Below are 23983 nucleotides of genomic sequence, written 5' to 3'. Positions count from 1 at the left end.
TTGCTATGGTCTCCTCAGCCTACAAAACAAAATAAACTACAAAAACTACATAAATAACAGATATGCATCAAGATTAACCACCGGTCACATCATTTCATTCAGTCTGCTGGTGATTGTTCACGCACATCTGTTGGTGATGCACAGACAGCAAAGTGTATAGTGTGTTGCTTCCTTGTCTCTCAATGAGAAACCTATGTGATATTTTACACAAATAGATAATCAAAAGGTGTCATTGACCATCAAAGATGAGAGTACAGCAAAATAAAGGAGTACTGATAACAGAGGACTTAAAATTAGAGTTGAACAAATGGAATTATAGATGTAATAGTTGATTCTGGAACATGGCTGTTATTTGAGAGACTCTACATGATGTAGCCAGAGGAACATAGTGAAGGATAACTTTTTGACATAAATGAGGAAAGTGTTGTGATGAATATGACAGATGTCCCAGAGGTAACACCAGCAAAAAAAGCTCCACAGTAGAAGAACTTTTGGAACTATTTCATGACATTGACAGTACAAAGGATAAAATGTTCAAAGTCTATCCAGACTTGGAAAGGAGTTTGACAATTTGCCAAAGCTTACAAAATATGCTTGCTCAGTATGTTAATTTATACAAGAAGGCCAGCTCTATTCAAACTACTATTTGTAATTTTTTTAAAGAAATGATACTTTCTCAATGTTTTTAATGTTTTAAATTACACTGTACTCTAAATATTAATTTAACTTTGTTTTTCATTTCCCTACACAATTGTAACTGGCAGAATTTTTAACATTTTGACAAAAATTTTTAAAAGTCACAGAACATTTATAGTTTTTCCCATAATTAATATTGATTTGCATGGTTTCAGTTTGGATGATCAGTTTTATGGTCCTCTAGTACCATGCCAAATGAGGATGGCCTGCGTATAAATTGTACCACTATTTTCTTTATGGATAAACATTTTATTTATGTATCCAAAATTTTAATTACTTGGGCCAAGTTCAGATATATAAATAACTTGAAATTTGTTTCTTTCCCATCTCTTAATATTTCTGATTTTGATTCTACTATGTCTACTGAATTTATTATTTAATCTGCTTAAAAACAGAGTTTGTAAATTTTCTTATTGGCATACCTTAAGGAATATGTTCACATCAGTTTTTTTTTTTCCAATATATTCATCCGATAAAAATTGTATGTTGTTATTTACTCGACTTTTTTGTTATTCTTCCTATGTGAGTATAGAAAACAGTGACCCAAATAATATTTCCAAAAGACTATACTATAAACTGATTTTTAAAAATAAAATGTTAGGTCCCTAGACTGTAGCTATGCCAAAATTTAAATGTAGGCATTTTTCCCAGGAACTTATTCCCCTTGCTTTCAAAAACTTTACAGACTGGTGTTAAAGTAGAAAATAAATAAGGAGTATAGTCACAGATACAGGAAATAAATGGAGGCCTTTCTACGATAGTGGTAATAATTCCAGTGTATTAAAGATATAATAATATCACATTAAAAAGTAGCAAATACATTCTTTGTCCTACTTATTTACCTTTCATTTTAACATTGAGAGAATTGAGATGTAATATAAGATACTTAGAATTTGTTTTTGGGTTGCCTTGGTAGCTCAGTCAGTTGAGTGTCCAACTCTTGATCTGGGCTTGGGTCATGATCTCAGGGTCACAAGATGGAGCTCTGCATCAGGCTCCGTGCTCAGCAGGCAGTCTCCTTGAGATTCTCTGCCCACTCCCACAGCCTCTCTGTCTTTCTCTGTCTCAAACAAATAAATAAATAAATCTTAAAAGAAAAAAAAAAAAGAATTAGAATCTCTTATCTACTCAACTAAAATCTATTCAAGTCTCTCTATCAGTTCATTCATACATCCAAGTCTCATCATAAATTAATTAATGGGCACTTCCTGTGAGCCAGGAACTGTTCTAAACACTGAGGATACCACATTGAATAAAATAAAGAACTTCAATTAAAACTCTGAAGGAGCTTATATACCATCTCTTACTCTACCTCTAAAATCTGATTTATAATTATCTTTCACGGTACTATAAAAATTTCCACCTGACACATTCTCTTCCATTCTACACATCTCAGAGTCTCTATCTTTATTTTATATCATATGCCTGAATCTGTTTTTTCTCTGATATATACATCAATCTTATTTAAGTTCTTCCTATGCCTCTAAGCCCACAGTAACTCATGAATATGCCTTTGTTTTTCATTCAATGAAAGCTAAATTAAAGAAAAAAAGAAAAAGTACTGACTTTCTTATAGACCCGAGTAACCACCGAATGCTAACAATAAAAGGAAATTCAGCACCCCCCCTACTGCTAAGTACCTGAATTTTTCTTTCTTTTCTTCTTAAAAAATAGTTTAACCTAATTAAAAAAAGGATTTGACTCACCTGACTTGTTCCCATTCAGGCAAAGCTCTTTACTCCAAGTGACTTCTTTGGCTACTGGTCAGACTTCATATTGGTCTCCTTTAGATCACGTGTTGGGTTCTGTGGCTGAGATGGAGTAGGAATGAGATCATGAAGAAAAGATCATGACTATTGCTGCCCCCTTATTAAAGTCTCTGGATATGGGACAAACCCTTCAAAGGAAATTGTACATACAGAAGATACCATGTTTAACATGTCTAGTTGACCATTAAAAGAAGTTGTAACTCCACTGCATTCTGTTTCATCATGGGCTAGATGAGAGAAGAAACTCTGGTCAGAAAAACACCTGGTAGCCAAAGAAAGGGAAGCATGTGGTTAGACTCAAGTATTCACAGAAATAAACATGAATAAGTAAATAAATAAAGGCATACTTAAAAAAAAAAAAAAGGAAAAGGAAATAGGCTTATGACAGAACTTTCTATACCTGTATGCCTCTTACCCTGGCTCCTTGTTCCTCATCTTCTTCCTGACACTCCTCAGGAGCTTCTTAGCCCCCACCTTCCTAGAGCTGCTATACCACCCTAGGGAGCCACCACCACTACCTTAATGCTGAAGACATTTCTTATGTTCTATTATAAAAAGTGAAGAAACTTAGCTCTGATAATATTTTTACTTGTGGCATCTCACATAACACTTGAACAACTGAGAACAAGATGTCTTGTGCTTTGTAATTAGGGTGATATTTAGCTGTCTCAAAAAAAGTATAAACTCAGAGCAAAATTGAGTCAAAACATTGGGTCTGTTAGATGCTGTTGGTAAATGAGTGATTTTGATAACACCATGTTTATGAGATATATAATTCTTTTGATTGATTTGTCTTGGTGATCTATAATTAATGTTTGTGTTTATTGATGAGAATGAGTCTATATTTGAAAACTACATGCATCTAGAATAAGTAGAAGGACAAAATATTCAATTCTTGATAAATTGTCAAACTGGCATGATTCTACCTTGCTACCTGTATCACTTTGGTCAAATTGTTTAATTCTTAGAACTGTTTTCTTATCTATAAAGATGGGGGAAATAATTCCTTTGTAGGATTGCCATTGAATCAATGGAAGTATTTGGAAATGGCTGGTACGTCATCTGGCACATAGTCGCTCAATGAAGTTCCTTTCTTCCCTTTCCCCCTTCTTTTTTCCCCTCCTTCTTTCTCATGACCACTTCTGTGTTCTCTTTCTAATAGTCTAAACACAAAAGGTCCAAGCTCCCACAGGACAGGCCTTTTCCTCTGCCCTCTTGTTTTTTTTCCTTTTGTTACCTCATTGTGACTAATACGCTTACATACAATAGAGAGGTAACAAAAAAAATTAGTCTCTACCCTTGTTTTCTTAGTTTTTCCTATCTTTTCTCTGGTTCCCAAGAGATCTGTTTACTTCAGCATTTTATTGTTACTTTAAGTTTAATATCTCAGAAGCTGCTTAAATCACTTTCTTATTTTTCAAATAGACACCTCTTATAATTTCCTCATTGTCTAGCCAAAGCGTTACTTTCTTCTTTAATTCATTAATACAAGTTGATAAAGCCCTCAGTGATTAATCCTGAATGACTCTTTAACTCCATTATTCTATATCCTGTAATTCTAAAAACTTATCATCAGTTGGCAGTACATTAATTTCAAGTTTTTGGTATTTGTGAGCTCAAATTATTTCAGTTTTTTAGTTAGAATTTTCTTAAAATCCTATGAGGTACTCTCTGTATTTTGCTAGATTTATTTATTTATTTGAGAGAAAGAGAGTACACACACATGTGCATACACATACTCTTGCTTGAAGGAGAGGGAAGAGGAAGAAAAGCAGTCTCCCAGCTGAATGCAGAGGCCTATGCATGGCTCCATCTCAAGACCCTGAGATCATGACCTGAGCTAAAATCAAGAGTCAGATGCTTAACCGACTGAGCCACAAAAAACCCAGAAGTTCTATGAGGTTCCACAGAAAAGGAACTTTTTCTTTCTTTCTTTTTTTTTTTTTTAAATATGTCTAAACCTAGTAAACTATAGATTGATTTACTGATTGTTGATTAGAGCCAAATCAATTTAACTCCTAAGTGTTCCTTTATTTCTTTCCTCCTGTTCTTTTGTTCCACTTCTTTCATCTTGCTCAAAGACCTTTCTAGAAGAAAAAGGATATTATCTATATTATATCTTTGGGCATTAGTAATGAGATTAAAGATTTGATTTGAGTTCAGTATATGGGAAAAATTTTTTGATACTAATTTTTTAGCCCTATAAAACCCCTTTTTTCATAGGATCTATGAGAAGCCTCTTTGATTTTTCTTAGGTCATGTATGGAGTGTGATAACAATGATTTGGATTAGAAAAACTGCCAGATTATGGGCCAGTTTTTCAGTAATTACCAATAGATTACTTCTGAGGGCATTTTGCTTCAGCGTTAATAAAGTAAAGATGACTTGATACAGCCTGGTGTTGGCCTCTATGCTGGGCATGGAGACTGCTTAAGATTCTCTCTCTCCCTCTCCCTCCTACCCTACCCGCTTCTCCAAAAATAAATAATAGATAAATAATAAACTAAAATCAGCCTTTAAAAAGCTTCGGTAAGATTTAATAGATCCATTGCTGGATACCAGCTTTATATAGAAGATGCTGTTTTAATTCTCTATTTAATACTATGCTGCCATTTTTGTTGATAGTAACAAATAATTCAATTACTTATAATAAAAAAATAAATAAGAAATAAATTATAAAAAGCCATTGATGAGGAAACCAAAAGTTGGGATAAAAAAGCACTTAGAACCTTTGTTTAGTTTTAGGCTTGTATGAGTTTACGGTTCATAGCATGTCTTCACCTTTAACCTTGCAGGGACTCAAAGGCTATCCAGGGCTCCCCGGACTCCAAGGTGAACCAGTAAGTACTTCATTTATAAAACTTGTATCTTCTCCAATAAAAATGACACACATTGGTGAACTCCACTGAGAGATTATTTTCCCATACTTATTAAGATCTTCTCCTCAATGATTTTCACTCTGTTTAGTGCAGGACAGACTTTTTCAGTTGCTCATGGTATAGGTTTGTTTTTGTTTTTTTCCCAGATCCTTGACTGACTTTAACTATCTGCGTAACAGGTTCCAGAACAGCAGTTCTTAAACGTTTGAGGTTCACAAACTCCTTTAAGAATGTTATAAAGGCTATGAGCTCTTTCCCAAGAAAACACACATTTTCACACACATGCATGCACACACGCACACACACATTTGATTTATTTTTATTTTTTGTTTTCATTTTTTCTTTCACACATTTGACTTTTTTTTAAAGATTTTATTTATTTGAGAGAGACAGAGAGAAAGTGCATGCACACACATGAGTGGGAGGGAAGGGCAGAGGGAGAGGGAGAAGTAGATTTCCCACTAAGCAGGGAGCCCGATGTTGGGCTTTATCTCAGGACCCCGGCATCATGACCTGAGCAGAAGGCAGACGCTTAACCAGGCAGATACTTACTAAGTCACCCAGGTGCCCCACACGTTTGATTTTTTTATACAGTTTCAGGAGTTTGCCTATTTACAAAAGCCTACTCATAACTGTTAATTTCCTGACTTTTGCATAAGGGAATGTAAATAAATTTTAATAAAAATCCAAATTAGAATAGCACATATGTTATTGTCCATTATACACATACGCACATATTTAAAAGTCAGAATAGTTTGGGAACTATTTAATTTTTAATCATGTTATTCTTTCTCTCTCCCATCAGAAAATAATATATGTCATAGGAAAAAAAAATAAAGCCATATCTCTTGTTTTCAATGTAATGTGTACTAGGTCAGTATAAATAAAGCAGTGAAAAGGGTAAGAGATAAGGAACTAACTAGGGTGATGGACACCATTATTGGAGATTGAGCAAAGAGCCTCAGGAAGCCCTAAAGAGAGCTCCAGAAAGAAATGTGATAGAATGTCCCCGAGGAAAGATATAAATGAAATAAAGTTAATTTTCTCTTTTATTCATGTTAAGTGGGACAGTACATTCTGTTCAGTCCTGAGGCACAATTTCTCAGGATTATTAATTACTACAAATGGCAAGTAAAGTGATATATTATATTATTATTCCACTTTACTAATTCTACTTGGTAGCAGTGCTGGGATTCTCAGTGAAGTCTGATTGTCTCCGAGTGTGTGCTTTTAATGCTTGGTGTTAGAAGTGGGATTGGGGCAGGTTTCCTATTCCTAATTTCTCCAGGGTCTAGATATAGATCTTTGTGTCTAAATTGCTCCAATCTATAGATTTAAGTGGGCCAACTTTTTTGTTTTTAACCATTTTGAAGTGCATAGTGAATTTTAAGTTGTAGTGTTTGCTTTGAGTTTCTTTTGAGCTTCCGTGGTTGTCACAGTGATTTTAGGGTGTGGTTGGCTTAGACATGTTTATGCCATAGAAGACTGCTGAAGGCTTACTTGTTTACTTTGTTTACTGCCATTCCAGGAGAGCAGAATTTAGCCATCCCCCGGAATTCTTTTTGTATTTCTCTTCGCAGCTGGAATGTGTTAGATCTCTACATGTTGCCCTAATACCCTCCATGAAAATCCATTCAAAATGAGATTTCCTTTATGTCTTAAAACAGATTGCTTTTTAATAGAGCTCAATTAATCTAATTTGCCTAGGAGAAGAATGAAAGGGGTGGTGGTTGGCCTTTCCCAGACAGTGACCTACAGAACAAAAACAGCCCTTTTAATTGGTTTCACTGCTTTCTATTGGCATACACAAATACAAGGTTTTGTGAATGTCTGGATATAGTCCTATGTATTTTAGAATTGGATGAGGCATAAAGGAAGCTGTTGTAAATAGATTGGAGCAAATCTCATAATTAGAGGACTTTTCCTAGAGTACTATTGGAAGTTACGTTCACTTCAGAACTACACTAGAGAAGCAGCCTTGGATGGTCTTCTCTGGAATTAGACCTGCTGATTCAAATCCTGGCTTCCCACATACTAGCTGAGTGACTTTCCGCTGGTGACAGACGCTGTATGTCTCATGTTTTAATCTGTAAAATAGGGATAATGATACCTACCTTATAGGGTTTAGACAAATGTAAATAAGATAATACTTATAAAATACTTGTAATAGTGCCTGGCATATGACAGGAGCTAAATGAATGTTATGGGAATATAATATTATATATTATACATTATTTTAATAAGGTAATATTTAGTATAGAAATATGATTTCTGAAATTCATAGGATAAATCTCTCCATATGTAGATAAGAATTTTGTTCTGTACTTCTCAGAAAGCCACTGTTTTATTTACATTCTGTTAAATTATCCATTGTCATATATATATGTATGTATATACACACACACACTCATCAACATATATATATTTAGATGAATGTCTATATGTATATAGGGTACATATATGTGTATGTATGTGTGTGTGCATGACATGACAGCTTTGGTCAGATTGTCTGAGTTCTGAGTTCATATCCGGGCTCTGCTACTTACTCGCTGTGGCATCTTGGGCAAGTTTCATAACTTCTCTGTATCTTACTTTCTTCAAATGTAGAATAGAGAAAATAGTATCTGTCTCATAGACATAAAGTTAATGTAATGTGCTTATCATAGTGAGTAGCATATAAAAAGGACTCAGTAAATGCTAATTGTTGGAGGAAGTGGGAGAGGAGGGAGAGAAAAGAAAACAAAATTGAGAGAGAGTCTGAGAAAAGTGGAGATAAAGATATATTAGGAGCCTACATGTCTAATAAAATGGGAGAGCAAAAATGTTCATCTATGATCCTCCAATTGCTTTTCCTTTGTCTGTTCTTTCTATAGATTTTCCAAATTTTTAGGAATTTAATAGTATTTCTATACTTAAACTGAAGGTAGCACTCTCTGTGTGTTTCAGAGCAAAAGGGAAAAGGGCTAGTGTCTTTTATCTCTCACAAACAATAAGAAGGAAATGAGTTTTACATAATAAATAGGTAATCCATGAAATTTACCTTTGCTGTCACCATCTAAGTTTAAGTAAAGGCAGTTCAGCATACATTCTTTTGGCATTTCCTTGGTTCAATTATTATTTAATAGACCTAAACTCTGGATACACTAATGAATGAATGAATGATTTATCAATGAAGGAAAGTAAAAACAAAGTGGAAGTATTTCTTCTCACTTGACCCCCCAGTTGTATAGCAAGTTTCCTTTCTTATGCCTTTGAGTCACCGTTCTTCAGCAAAAATTAAAATTTTTAATTTTAAAATTAAAAATACAAATTTGTCAATTTAAAATGACTTTACCACCCAAAGTTAGTTTGAATTTTTAGATAGATCTGTGGCATGATAAAGGTACTTACCACTCAATATCCATTTCTTAATCAGAATGAGTTTACTTTAGGAAGGAAGAAGAGGTTGGTTCTGAGGTTCCCTGCCCCTTTTAATCTTCTGAGGGTCATGCTTAGACATTTAAGGAGAGTTGCAAGATGATTGAAATAAGAAGGAAATCAATATAAAAAGATAATGCTTATTAAGAAATGTACCCACTCTTTTTCTAGGATAAATATCTTCTTTATGTAGTGCTGGATTTTTCCACCCTAGATTTTACCATTATTAATAGTCAGTGTCTCATTTAGAGCCCCTAATCGGACAGTTTTAATTGTTTTATTTAATAATTTTGGCTCATTTCTATTTGAAATAGGTGAAAACAGTCAGAGAAACAATGTGCAGTCCCCTTAGTACTTTTGTAGGGAAAAATTTCTTTATAAATTTGTGTATTATAGTTGTGTCAAATTTGTTTCCTTGGGCTTCTTTTGGTTTTGTTGTATTGTTTTATTTATTTCATTTTTTATTTCAGGGAATTCCAGGATTCACTGGTAATATTGGTGTACGTGGTTACCCTGGCAGGCAGGTGAGGTAACTAAATTTATACTTCTCCTTTTATGTTCCTTTTCATTAATGCATTGTATGCTCTGATTTTCAAGGTTAATGTTTAAATAATAATTTTATTTCTATTAAAAAATGAATTACTCATGGCAAATAATTTCAAAATTAAAATTATAAAAATCCTTAAAAAATGTTACTGTAGAAAGTTTTGGTTAAAATGGGAGTGGGGTTTTTAAACATGTGTGATGTGATACAGTGGAAACCTCAAAATTAAAATGCCCAAGGGTCTCATAAGATTTTAAAATGATCCTGCTACTGATTTTCCAATACTGCCACTCACTGTAATGAAGTAATGGTAGAAGTTAAGATTGTATAACAAGCATTATTTTTTAATAGCAGAGTTATAAAAATGTGAGACACAGTTTGGCAGTGCTATGTATACCACTACCGAATACTTTTATGTGAAATGAATTCAAGTCTTTCTATACAGTTTTGAAAATTCATTCTAAACACTTCATATTTATTCTCCTCTCATTTATAACTTTATCTATTTCTTATAGACTAATAATAGAACAAATTTTCTTTCTGAGGTTTTCGTGAATTGAAGACTTACTCTTGAAATTAATTATTAATTTAGTATACTAGAAAACTATAGTTATATCTTTTTAATTCTCAAGGATGAGGGAAATGAAAATGCCAAAAAAAGTAACAAAATTCCATATTTTACGCCTTTAAAAATTCTTGAAGAGTAATGTGCATTAGAATCTTACCACCAAGTGATAATTTGTGTTGTCTGAAGCATATATAAATACTCAAGCATATAGACATTGATCTGAAATTAAAAGTGTGTTGATTTTTTTTAATTATGGGAATATATTTTATGTGAGTTAGTTAGAAGTGTTTTAAAAGAACATGGTTTTCCAAGGAGAAATAGATTAAGATTTATTTTTTGTATCTTATAATGTGTGTTAATTTACTTTGCTTAGATATCTAAAACATTTTTGCATAGATTATATATAATACCTCTTTTGATTCTGAAATTCTAGAAATTCCTTGAACATATATAATCTTAATTATACTTAGCTTTGAATTTTATACTTGTGACAATGACACCTCTTTATATGCCTATTTTATTTTATTTATCAACAGTACTTTCAGAATACTGTAGTATGATAATGATGTCTTTTGTTCACACTAGGGTTTAGCTGGACCAGAAGGTAACCCAGGCCCTAAAGGTGTACGAGTAAGTAAGCATTTTTATCATCTTGTAAGCATGTTTGCATAAAAATCAAATGAAGTATGTAAAATAGATATCATTTTCATACTTCCATAGGAAGTTTGAATATAATGCCAGGTTAGCCTGAAAAGAAATATATTTGTTTAATAGATACTTTCATTGTTAACAGCCACAGAAAGCAGTCTTATAGCAGTAGGTTTTTCCTTATTCTTTTCTAATACTTTCTGGCTGCTAGCTTAATGTCTGTTATGTTAGAATGGACTCTATCAACATTGGTAGTATAATTTATGTATGAACGTATATAGACATAAGAAATCATGATAAAAAACATGAGGCAAAAAAATCATAGTAATTTCAAGGCTGAGATAATATGATATAAAAACTATATGGAGTAAAAAAGATTTTATCTGCAAAGAAGGAAGTAAGCTTATCAAGAATATACGATTGCACTTTAAACCACTAAAGAGTTTAGTCACTTTTAATCATTAATGGAGTGAAAAAAAATTCCTGTGATATCTTATGTAGTGTGCTACAAATTAAAATCAAAGCTGGTCTAGGAAAAATTCGAGAAAGTAAACTTGAATTTTTGTTTTTAAAATGCTCTACTTTTAACAGCAAGTTATCTTCCAGAATCTATGTCTATGCCTTATATTATCTAAAATCCTTTTTTGAGGGGCGTCTAGGAGGCTCAGTTGGTTAAGTATCTGATTCTTGATTTCAGCTCAGGTCATGATCTCAGGGTGGTGAGATGGAGCCTCGTGTTGAGCTCCATGTTGGGTGTGGAGCCTGCTGAAAATTCTTTCTCTTCCTCTCCCTCTGCCCCATTCCTCTCTCTCTTAAAAAATACAGATAAATAAAAAATGAAATACCTTTTTCAAATAAAGCATAAAGTATTTAAACAGTTTGTGCTATAATGATGCTTTAAATTTTAAAAAATTCTAAGTAATACTTTCATATGTATTTTCTTTTTTTATTTTGCTATCAATCCTGTGAAATAATTTTACAGATGAGAAAATAGCAAGCTAAGGAATTTACACAAGTTGGCAAAGTCCTATCTGGCCAAAGAACCAAAATCTTCTTCTTCTTTTTTTTTTTAAATATAATAATCTTTATTTTTTTAAATTTCTTTTCAGTGTACCAGAATTCATTGTTTATGTACCACACCCAGTGTTCCATGCAATACGTCCCCTCCATAATACCCACCACCAGCCTCACCCAACCTCTCACCCCCTGCCCCTTCAAAACCCTCAGATTTTTTTTCAGAGTCCATAGTCTCTCATGGTTCATCTCCCCTTCCCATTTCCCCCAACTGCCTTTTCTTCTCCATCTCCCCATGTCCTCCATGTTATTTCTTATGCTCCACAAATAAGTGAAACCGTATGATAATTGACTCTCTCTGCTTGACTTAGTTCACTCAGCATAATCTCTTCCAGTCCCGTCTGTGTTGATACAAAAGTTGGGTATTCATCCTTTTTGATGGAGGCATAATACTCCATAGTGTATATGGACCACATCTTCCTTATCCATTCGTCAGTTGAAGGGCATCTTGGTTCTTTCCACAGATTGGTGATTGTGGCCATTGCTGCTATGAACATTGGGGTACAGATGGCCCTTCTTTTCACTACATCTGTATCTTTGGGGTAAATACCCAGTAGTGCAATTGCAGGGTCATAGGGAAGCTCTATTTTTAATTTCTTAAGGAATCTCCACACTGTTTTCCAAAGTGGCTGTACCAACTTGCATTCCCACCAACAGTGTAAGAGGATTCCCCTTTCTCCACATCCTCTCCAACACACATTATTTACTGTCATGTTATTTTGTAAGGTGGTATCTCAATGTGGTTTTGTGGGGTTTTTTTTTTTTTTGTATTCTTTAGTGTTTTATTTTTTGTTTTATTTTTCTTTTTTAACTTTTTATTATTATTATTATTTTTAAATTTCTTTTCAGCGTAACAGTATTCTTTGTTTTTGCACCGCACCCAGTGCTCCATGCAATCTGTGCCCTCTCTAATACCCACCACCTAGAACCAAAATCTTCTTACCTCTAGCTATGTACTCTTTCTTCTATCCTATACTGTCTCTACCCTTCTATTAAGTAAGAATATAGTGGAAAAAAGTCATGTATTTTTTTTTTATTAGAAAGTGTACGAAAAGCACATATTGACTTGGATCTGTGAAGTAGAGAATAGTGGTCAAGAACCTGGGCTTTGGAGTTAGGCCTGCTTTTTTCCCTTCATTTAAAAAATCTTATTAGACAGTGGTAGCAAAACTTACCTTTAAGGTAGTTACAATAACTGCCAGAGCTTAACATTTCTTAAACCATAGTGTCTAGCATAGACAATCCATTTTCTATAAAGACTTTAATCATTTTATTGGAATTTTGGAGTATTTTCTGTGCATGAACTTGGAACTCCAAGACATGTTATTTGGTACCATGCAGTTTTCCCTTACTGTATTTTCTCATCTTGCTTCAGTGATTCCCAGAACTTTTCTAAGTTCTTCTTTATACCATTATATTATACATCCTTATGTACCGTATTATATATCCTTTTGTTGCTTTTTTTCCTCACTTGTATAGAAACTGTTGTCTGGGTTGTAACTATTTTTAGGATGTGTTTTTAGATTTTGACAGCCATCTTCTTAAAAGCAGTTAAAAAATAACAAATATAATTTATTTTCTGATTGATTCAATTGATTTAATTCTTTAATTTTCCTTTGGAAATACAGGGGGATTCAGGAAGTCCATTTCTATAGTCTTCACATTCACAGAGGGTCTCAGATGTGGACTTTTAAGTTTTTGTTTTTTGGGTTTTTTTTTGACAGAGAGAGAGATCACAAGTAGGCAGAGAGGCAGGCAGAGAGAGAGAGGGGGAAGTAGGCTCCCCGCTCAGCAGAGAGCCCAATGTGGGGCTCGATCCCGGCATCCTGAGATCATGACCTGAGCTGAAGGCAGAGGCTTAACCCACTGAGCCACCCAGGTGCCCCACAAATGTAGACTTTTAACATTAACTTCAAATCCACATTTGATTAAAAAGACAAAAATTACAAAAACACACTGACAGGATTATAAGATGTTTTTCATTTGATTTGTGTCCCATATGCTACCACTGTAAATTATTATTTTTATAAATCATGTTGGTAAATGATCTTTTGACTGGCAGCATTATTTGATTCCATTTTTTGGTGTTATGATATTACTTCTATGTGCATTTTTTTTTTAAGATTGTATTTATTTGAGACAGAAAGAGAAAGCGCAAGCATGAGTGAGGTTGGGGGGTGCAAAAGGAGAAGTAGAAGCAGACTTTTCACTGAGTACAGAGCTGGATGTGGGGCTTGATCCCAGGACCCCGGGATCATGACCTGAGCCATAGGTAAATGCTTAACTGACCGAACCACCTAGGTCCTCTGATACTACTTTTATGTTAAATGTATATTTTGTAACCCTCTTTTGGCATTTCTTTGTGTAATTATATGCTCAGTGCCTCAAAAAGTAGAAGTGTGTAGGGCCTCTTCTGACTTTTTAGTGGCCTTACTGATGACACAAAATTGCATCTAACTGGATATACAACCTTCAGTCTAAAATTAAAAAGCAGGGTAGTGCCTGAGAATGAACACAACCCCATGTGATTTCATCGTGGGTGCTGCTGGCATTTTATTTCTGTTAGCATGAGCATAATAATTATTAAGAAACCTTTATGAAACACCTGTGTGATCACTCATTAAAATCTTTAATTGTAAAATGTCTTTGCACCCTAGTCAGGCTATGTTGAGTAGAGGTCTTTCTTCTGAGGCCTCAGCTGATTAGTGCAGCAATAAGTGTGTGCCAGTTAGGCTGTCTATTCTTTTTATTTATAAGCAAAAACTCAGTTGTATATGTTATACAAAACATATACAAAACAAACAAACAAAACAAAAGTTAAGGCTTTTAAACTTGAGGCTAACTGTAGCTGGTGATTCTGAAAATACATAGAGCTTGTCATCATAATCCTAAATGTTTTGATATCAGGAATGTTTTTGGATGCTTCATTTTATAAGAAACTTTTCAAATCCTCCACACGCTTGGCTTTTAAGCAAACAAATTATAATGCTTTACTTACTATTTAAGTAGAAGGAAACTAGTTTTCTCTTTTTAAAAAAAATTTGCTTTGTTCATACAAACTCTGGAATGTAGGGAATTTTAAAGGTGTTTTTCTTTGTCAAAGAAAAGTGCTGCTCTCACCAAGGCAACACCCAACTAGCTTTCACTCAGAGATTAAATCCCTCCCAAGGTTCTTATTCCAGGCAAAACAGAAATGATTCCTGAGATATTCTGATGATGTGTAAGTCAGTAAGAAAAAAAATGTAAAACCTACGTAAAATAAAATTTTCCATTTTATCCATTTTTAAGAATACAGTTTAATGGTCTTAGTCTGGGCTGCTGTTTAGAAATACTACAGACTGGATGGTTTAAATGACAAATTTTGTGTCTCAAAGTTCTAGAGTCTGAGAAGTTCAAGATCAAAGCACCAGCAGATCCTGTATCTGATGATGGCCCACTTCATGGGCTATAGACAGTTGCCTTTCTACTGTATCCTCACGTAGCTGAAATAGCAGTCACCTCTAATCCCATTCATGGGGGCTCTACCCTCATGACCTAACTACTTCCCAAAGGGCCCACCTCGAATACTGACACACTGGGGACTACAGTTCAACATATTAATTCAGTCCATAGCAGGAGGCATGAAGTACATTCACACTGTTGTACAGCTATCACCACCATTCACTTCCAGAACTTTCCATCTTCCCATACTGAAACTCCATACCCTTTAAAAAGTAACAACTCATTCTTAGTTCCTCCCAACTTAAGGCAACCATTCTACTTTCTGTCTTGATTTCAAGGTCATGAGTTCAAGCCCCATACTGGGCTCTGCAGTGGGTGTGGAGCCTACTTAAAAAACAAAAAAACATCTATTCTGATGATGTGTAAGTCCGTTGAACGTGCTTGGCAGTGTTGCATTGACAGTTCAAATTGGGATATCCTGGACCAACACTGTTTTAGTAATTTTCTCTGGATTTGCTCACAGTTTTTCTTTTATACATGTGAATGGATTTTCTTTATTTTTATTTTTCTTTCTTTTTTAAATTTAAATTCAATTAATTAACATTTAGTGTATTATTAGTTTCAGAGGTAGAGTCCAATGATTCATCAGCTTATTTAATGCCCCATGCTCATTACATCAAATGGCCTCCTTAATGTCCATCATCCAGTTAGTTACCCTATCCCCATCCACCTTTCCTCCAGCAACCCTGTTTGTTTCCTATGATTAGGAGTCTCATGTTTTTTTTCCCTCTCTGATTATATCTTGTTTTATTTTTTCCTCCCTTCCCTTATGATCCTCTGTTTTTTTCCCTAAATTACACATATGAGTGAAATCATATGATAATTATCTTTCTCTGACTTATTTTACTTAGCATAACACCCTCTAGTTCTATCCATATCATTGCAAATGGCACAATTTCTTTCTTTCTTCTTCTTCTTTTTTTAATGGTATTCTACATAGTGGGCACTTAAGTAATGTTTTAGAATCAGTGATCTAGGCTCGTATTACTTCAAATTTGGACCATCAAAAGAACCTTCTAACAGGTTTTCCTACATTCATTGTTTCTTGTCTCAGATGTATTCTATATCCTGTCAATAGATTAATATTTGAGAAAGACAAATTAACCTCAAGGCACTACCACATTCCCTCAAGGCAGGAGCTTTCAGTTGTCTAAAACATAAAGTCTAAAATTCTTATCTTGAAATTTAAAGGTCTCCTTAACGTAGTGTCCAAACTATCATACACTTTCTTTTAAATTGATGAAGATATTATTATTTGCCATAGAGATGTAACTTTATCCTAACATAAAGTACAGTTGCATTGTTATTTATCCCCTGTTGTCAGGCCAGTTGGAATCTTCTTTAGGATACAATGCATCTTTGCTCTTCTCCAAAGCATTTACGGGTATAATGTTATCTGTTACCATTTATTACTGTTTACAAACACTTCGTGAAGTTCTCTGTTTCCACTTCCTATAATTGTTCTGCTTGGAGTTTCCTTTCTTCTCTCTCTCTCTCTTTCTCTCTCTTTTTAAAAAGATTTTATTTACTTATTTGACAGAGAGACACAGCAAGAGAGGGAACACAAGCAGGGGAAGTGGGAGAGGGAGAAGCAGGCTGAAATGCGGGCCTCCATCCCAGGACTCTGGGATCCTGACCTGAGCTGACCGAGCCACCCAGGCACCCCTGGAGTTTCCTTTTTCCATCCTCTGCTTGTCAGGACTTTACCTACTCTATATGCCTATCTCAAGTGCCAGTCTCTTATTAAGTCTTTTTTTTAATTGCCTTTACCTCCTGCCACATTGGCATGAATTTCCTCTTCTTCTGTATTAAGTATCTTTTGATACTTCCATTCTGCCTTATATCTTAGTTAATTATATATTTTCTAACCACTGTAAAATTCAACAAAGAAAAGGATTTGGTCTTGATTTTCATGGGTCACTGTCTTAAGTTATGGTCCCTACTTTTTTTTTTTTTAATGAAAAGATTGATCTGTAATTTCTGGAAGGAAGGTGATAAAGCAAGGAGAAGTTACTTATTCTGTTAAGCCTTAAAGTTTCATATTATTATGAAAAAATTTATTATCTCTACTTGGAATTACTTGCAGAGTATGTATTCAAATGAAATAATATAAAGATTATTTGCTTACTTTAAGGGTTTCATTGGCTCTCCTGGAGAAGTAGGACAACTAGGACCTGAAGGAGAAAGAGTAAGTCCATTTCCTTCAAATATTATTTCTAAAGTGATATGCTAATGTATTAGACAGGTAATCTTACAGAGTAAAGTAAGCCAGCTTTAAGAAAAATCACCTACCAAAAATATAATTAAACTCTATGGAATTTTACTGAATTTTATTTTAAGGAAGTAAGATGATACAAATGTATACAGTTAGCTATTTTAAATTTAATTTTTAAAAAACACAAATTGAAATATTAAAATAAAATTATATTTTATAATTCATTAATCTTAAAGCATAAACTCTTGACAGGTCTTAAATTTTATAGTATAACACACAGTAATTAATTCACCCACAGAAGATATATTTTTTGTTTAATTTAATAATGGAAGGTAGTTCATAAGTGTAGGTATGAGAAAGGTACTTTTGAGTAAAGACAGGATCTTTGCAAAATGGTTGTTATCTTAAAACAGTTAATCAAACTAGGTACAGAGTTCTGGCATTCCAACTTCATCATGTCTGATTTTCAGTGTTGTATGCAATTCATTGGTTTCTATTTGTATTCCTTCATTTTACTGCCAGCATTCAATGAAAAAATAGAATCAAACAATATTAGGTTTGAAAATAGTCATATTCAGAATTTAGCATTCAACACTATTATTGTAGGTATGCTATTCAAACCAGAATTTTCATTTCTGGAAACTGGTTTTTGCAAGTAAAAGTAAACCAGATTATTCTTTGCTGGGTGAATTTTTCAGATGCATAGTGTGAGTGAATTATATCACATTTTTCTTGTAATCACTTGTGAATTTCCTGACAGAGAAGAAATATTCAAAGTTTAAATGTGCTCTAGTGACAATCAAAATGTCCAGTCTTCTTTGGTGAGATGAGGTGAAGATTTTCCCTTGTTGAATATACAAGTCATTTCTTTCACTTGCAGAAATATCTTCAGTGGGATCCCACAACTAAGCTACTTAATTGCCATGTGATACAGCAGACTTACAGATCATGTTCCCAATCTGTCAAGCAAAGAATTGAACTGCTTCTCATTGACAAAAGGAATATATGCGGTTTACATTGTTATTACTCTGCTGCTCATGATATAGTACTTTCCTGACCTCATTTCTAGTTAATGATGTAATAAATAAAGCAAAATTATATGTCCTTGAAAATGTTATCATCTTGGATTTAAGGATCCCATCACTTGACTATCATTAGATACATGCCTATAATCATGATCATTAGTTTTGACCAGTCTAAGTGAAAATATTAAGACCTGTCTCAAACCATTTTGTGATATTTTGGCTGTCATGGATAACATGTCCTAATATTATTTGGCTACTTCAAAATTTTGATTAAAACTGTGAATAATATAGCTAACTGGGTATTTTTATTATGTTATAAAATGTATACATGCAGAGAAGAGATAAGAAGCATAGAGAAGAGAGAAGAAGAGTAGAGAAGAAAAAAGAGAGTATAATGCTAATCACTCCTGGAAAAAAATAGAAAAATTCCTTCCTGGGAGTCAGTAATATACGTATGTGTAAATATTTGGCAAAGTGCTTATATAATTTTGTCTGTAATATCCTTAGGTTTCCTGCTGAAATTTAGTTGAGCTACTAGAGTTATAAAAATTAATTACCTTATTTTTTGAAAAAAGGTTTGCTATATTATGTAAAGATGTATAAAGTCTTAATGAAATGAGTCCTATTGCTTACCCATACATACTCTTCTGATAAGACATTAGATAAGTATTTATCAAACGCTGTTCAATTGAAAGTGGATGGATTACTTCAACTAATGGTATCTTCTAACTTATCTATATATACTGTCAATCCCAAGCTATATAGATCTGGCAGATTTCTTAGTCTTTAAGGCTTCCAAGTGATTCTAAGTCTCAGTGTGATTCTATCACTGAGATATTTTGGACCGTAAGTAACAGAAAACCTCAACTCAAACTGGCTTTAAAATGAGGAAATTTTTAATAATGATGGCAATGATAATAGCAAACAGTTTACTGAATTGTTATATATATGCATGCACTGTGCAAATATTTTATATGAATTAACTCCTTTAACATTCCCAAGACCCAGTGAGATAGGTACTATTATTATTATTCTCACTACAGATGGAAAAAAGATGAGGCATATAGAGAGAAAGACGTGTCTAAGACTATATACATGTAATAAGAGCAGAGCCAGGTTTTCAACACAGATGATCAGCTCCAAAGCTTGAGAGTTTAAATATTATACCCCACTGCTTCCTGTAGGACCAGAAATCTGTAGGTTAGGCGGGATCTAGGCACATTATGATCTTGAGCACAGTGATACCATCTCTCTGCCTTGCCTTGCCTAATGTTGGCTTGACAAAGGCAGGTTTCCCATACAGTTGCAGAATTGCCAGTGTGAGGGCTAAACGTGCTTTCGTTTATGCCCAGCCAGAGAGATAGGGAGACAGATGAGGTGATTGTCCCTTAGATTTTGGAAAAGTAAGACCTTCCTGTTTATCTGGTTGTGTCAACTTTGGTTGTGTGCCTACCTCTGGACAAATAACTATCACCAGAGAAATGTCAGGATCCCATTTAGAAGTACAGATAGGATGCATTCCAGAAAAAAATCAGGTTGCTGTTATGAAGAAAAGGAGACACTTTAGTTAAATTAATATATTGAAGCTTTTATGAATGTCATACTAGTTTAAAGAACAATTCATTTTTCTCCATCATACTTCATTAATTGATGTTTGAGAAGGAAAAAAATGTCTATAACATCTAATTCATTCATTTATTCAACAAATGTTGATTTTTTTACTTTTATATATTCTAGGGTGTTCCTGGGCTCCGGGGAAAGAGGGGTCTTAAGGGAAGACAGGTAATTCAACTTTGTTTTCTGAGGTTCAGTTCAGAGAAATATAATCTAATTATGTGCATATTTCTCACCTATACAAATATAATTGTAGTTGCCCTTGTTATCCACAACTATCTCATTCAACAGAATTTAATTTTTGCTAACTTGTCTATCAATTAATACCTGAGATTTTGAAGGAAATTTTAGATTAAAAAATAATGAAATTTAATGTTCCTAACCCATTTAATAGACCAGTAGAAAGGACCTTTATCCCTATGACAAAGAACTAAAATGTCACAGCAAATACCTAAACAGTTTAAAACACTAATGATAGCACTATTCACCCTCCTGTTTTACACGTTTTCAAAATTCCTGCTTCAGGTATTAGCTCAGAGACTAGTTCCCTACAGCTTCTTCTATTTTCAGGTTTAAGAAGATGAAGGGAAGTGAATTTTGCCAGATAAAATAATAATTTCAGAGATGAGAGGAAATTTTGACATCATCCAATACCCCCATCATTCAGCAAATGAGAAAACTGTGGTTCAGGGAAGCATCCTCATGTCCTCCTCACATAACCCTAGCCACCTCCTTGTCACTTGTGTTGTTTTGACAGCGATCCACAGGTCTTTATTAGGATAACGCTTTTTGTGCTCACATGGTTTTCTAGTCTATGAGGAAGGAAATTGAGTTTTTCATATCAGCTTTTCTAAAATTTTGGTGTATGTAAGTAAAACCTTGATGATATAAAAGGTTACAAACCTCACCAGAATATTCATATCCTTTTAAAGCATTTTATGCTTGTGCTTTGCAGGATTTCTTGAAGGTAGATTAGAATAGGTATGAATGTCACCATTATATCGGCGGGGGAGAATGAGGCTCAGTGATGTTTAGAGACTTGCTCAGAATCCCGTAGAAAATGGTGGTAAAATCAAGAATTGATCTCGGCTCCTCTGAGTATAAATTCAGGAGTCTTTTTTAACTCTCTCAGTATTTGTGCTCTCTGCTACTCACACAGCTTACAAGAGCATGATTAATGTTTTCATGACGTTTGGCCAAAATATGATACAATTATTTCTAAGTTTCACTTTAAAAATTCCAGTTTACTGGGGCACCTGGGTGGCTCAGTGGGTTAAAGCCTCTGCCTTCAGCTCAGGTCATGGTCCTAGGGTCCTGGGATCCAGCCCTGCATCGGGCTCTCTACTCAGCAGGGACCCTGCTTCTTCTCTCTCTGCCTCTCTGCCTACATTGTTGAAAAAATAGAGTATTTTCCCAAAGCTCCCGTGATATATCACTTATATAGCTACACAGCTATCACTTATGTAGCCATATTAATATGGCTGTTTCATATAGATATTAACTTTATCTTGGAAATGTATAGGTAATTTCCAGTTTCCTGCTCCATCATGAACTCCAATTATCCATGGAAATTTATAGATAACATCTGGTTTTTTACTCCCCAGAGAATTATAAAATTATCCAACAGATGCTATTGAATTCAAAAGAGGAGTTCAAGAAAACTGTAGAAAAATAATGAATGAATGATTACTGGGTTGATTACACTGTTCTTTACATTACAAAATTTGTAAAGTTTTATTGCTTTAAAAACATATGCCCTTCTCACAGATTTAGATCCTTAGGAAAATTATATTTGAAAAACATATGTATCTCATTTTCCTAAATAGTGTTTATAGTAGAAAATCTGTCTGGTACTGTACTATGTCATGTATGCTATATGTACTTTTGTTTTTAACCACAAAATGATTTGGCATGTTTATATGGAAATCACAGTACTTAAAGTTAGATACGGTTACAGCCACAAGTCAAAAAGCCAAGGCTGACCTCAGACACTGTTCTTAGAATAGTATCTTATGTATAAATGCTCCTCTGTGTTCTGTTAATTATAAATAAAATCATCTTCAAATAGCTTTGACATTAAGGGCAAAAGTGCTAGCATGGGATATTATATATTCTGGGACACTTGTATTTCAATTTAGATGATTAAAATTCCATGAGAAGAATGATTACTATTTACCGTTTTAATAACAGTAAAAGGAAAATATCTTTGATGAGGTACACACTCTCTGATGTAGAAAATAGTAGGTGTGTGGAATACAAATTTGACCATTTTGGGGGGCAACTTATTCAATTATGTTTAGTATTTGTTATTATGTATGATGTAGATATTCAAATACAGAGCCAGAACTAAGGCATGCCAGTCTACCATAAAGAGGAAGGAAACCTATATATCTGAAAGAATATAACAGAAACTGAGGAAATACTGAAATCTAAAAGTACTTATATCTAAGAAACTTTTGGCTCTGCATATGTCAAAGAGAGTTACTTCCAATTTTCTTTCTTTTTTTTTTTTTATAAATTTGTGATTTTCTTTTTTTTTTTTTAAGATTTTTTATTTATTTATTTGACAGACAGAGATCACAGGTAGGCAGAGAGGCAGGCAGAGAGAGGGGAGGGGGGAAGCAGGCTCCCTGATGAACAGAGAGCCTGATGTGGGGCTTGATCCCAGGACCCTGGGATCATGACCCGACCTGAAGGCAGAGGCTTTAACCCACTGAGCCACCCAGGTGCCCCAGTTACTTCAATTTTCAGCTGACTTCAAAGTCATTTAGAAATGTGGGTTCATGCTTTATTAGGCTGCTGCTATGTAGATCCCATGTTATTTCATTTACTATCATTAGTATGAAAGTCATCAGATGTACTTTCTTATAATCATCACTCCCCTTTAATTAATCTGATTATTCTTTCTGTATGTTAAATTAGCTCATTTCCTCAAATTTTAGGTAGGTAGAAGTATGCAGTCTTGAGAACATAAACTATGATTTAGTTTGAAGTAGTTCTTATAATGTAATTTATAGAAAACTAGTAATTCTTTTTAGGTAACTCCTTAAGTTTTATGTAATATTTTACATGTGTGTTTTTTTTTTTTTTTTTGTCAAGTCTCTGAAATTAAGGACAGAAGCTGGTAAAGTAAAGTACTTCACTTTCTGTATTATGTATGATATGAAACATTTTGACAGTCAAAATAGACATAGAAAAACCTCAAAAATCCAAGTTCAAGCCTTTCTAAATATTAATCAAGATGAGTCTCTTTGCACTATTGAGTTGGTTTTTAACCTGTGTACTAAAGCTGTGTTTGATATGAAGTTTACAAAAATATTAATATATACGTCTTCCTTCTGTATAGACATCATATACTATGTCCATATAGTACAGAAAGATAGAGGAGTAGTAAAAATCCTGTCCAAAATTGTTCAGTGAGTTAATAACATTACTAAGCTTAGGCTCTGAAGAATTTTGCTATCAATCATACATTCCTACTGCTGGCCAGATCATCACTTATTTTTGTGAATAAACACTAAGCATGGAATTAAGTTGTTGTGAACCAACTTCCTTAGTGATTTTTGTATTTTTTTAAATAAAATGATAGACTTACAAGAGAGGGATATCTTCTCTTAAATAGTATAAGTATTGTATGAACTCTTTTGAAAATGGAAACATTTCAGAATAGCATATTATTTTGGTTGTTTAAGAGTTATTCAGTATTTAGCCTCATACTGCTATTTTTAAATTTAATGTTTGGGTTAAAATTATTTCATTTTAAATCTTACTTCCCAGGAAACTTTTCCCCAAAATAAAATATTGTATTTATTCAGTGTTTATTGATTGAGTTGATATTTATAACACAATGTGTTTTTATTTTTTCAAACTAGAAAAGTAGGAAAATTGGTTTTGTTGGAAACTTGGTGTATTTTAGGATCAGAGTATATAAAAGTAGTTATATTAACAAATTTTTATGTTCTTTGGCCTTATGTTGTTGACATTTGAGAAGTTTTTTTCTTCTCTCAACTATAAGCTATTTTATTTCAAGATG

General features: G+C 33.8%; 1 protein-coding gene across 1 annotated transcript in view; it reads left to right on the top strand.

Moving 5' to 3' along the window:
- The window catches only part of LOC116873440 (collagen alpha-1(XXIV) chain-like), a gene marked incomplete at its 3' end in the record, with an annotated part of 316096 nt that overhangs the window by 76569 nt on the left and 215544 nt on the right, over window positions 1–23983 (top strand). The window contains exons 9-13 of the mRNA XM_032867266.1: window positions 5261–5305; window positions 9232–9285; window positions 10459–10503; window positions 17231–17284; window positions 20074–20118. Of these exons, the coding sequence (XP_032723157.1) occupies window positions 5261–5305; window positions 9232–9285; window positions 10459–10503; window positions 17231–17284; window positions 20074–20118 (243 nt within the window). The remainder of the gene's footprint in view (window positions 1–5260; window positions 5306–9231; window positions 9286–10458; window positions 10504–17230; window positions 17285–20073; window positions 20119–23983) is intronic.

This window comes from Lontra canadensis, unplaced genomic scaffold (genome assembly GCF_010015895.1).
Source record: "Lontra canadensis isolate GAN:19392208 unplaced genomic scaffold, GSC_riverotter_1.0 scaffold33, whole genome shotgun sequence".
Lineage (NCBI taxonomy): Eukaryota > Metazoa > Chordata > Mammalia > Carnivora > Mustelidae > Lontra > Lontra canadensis.
This window is presented reverse-complemented; position numbering and strand designations above follow the sequence as displayed.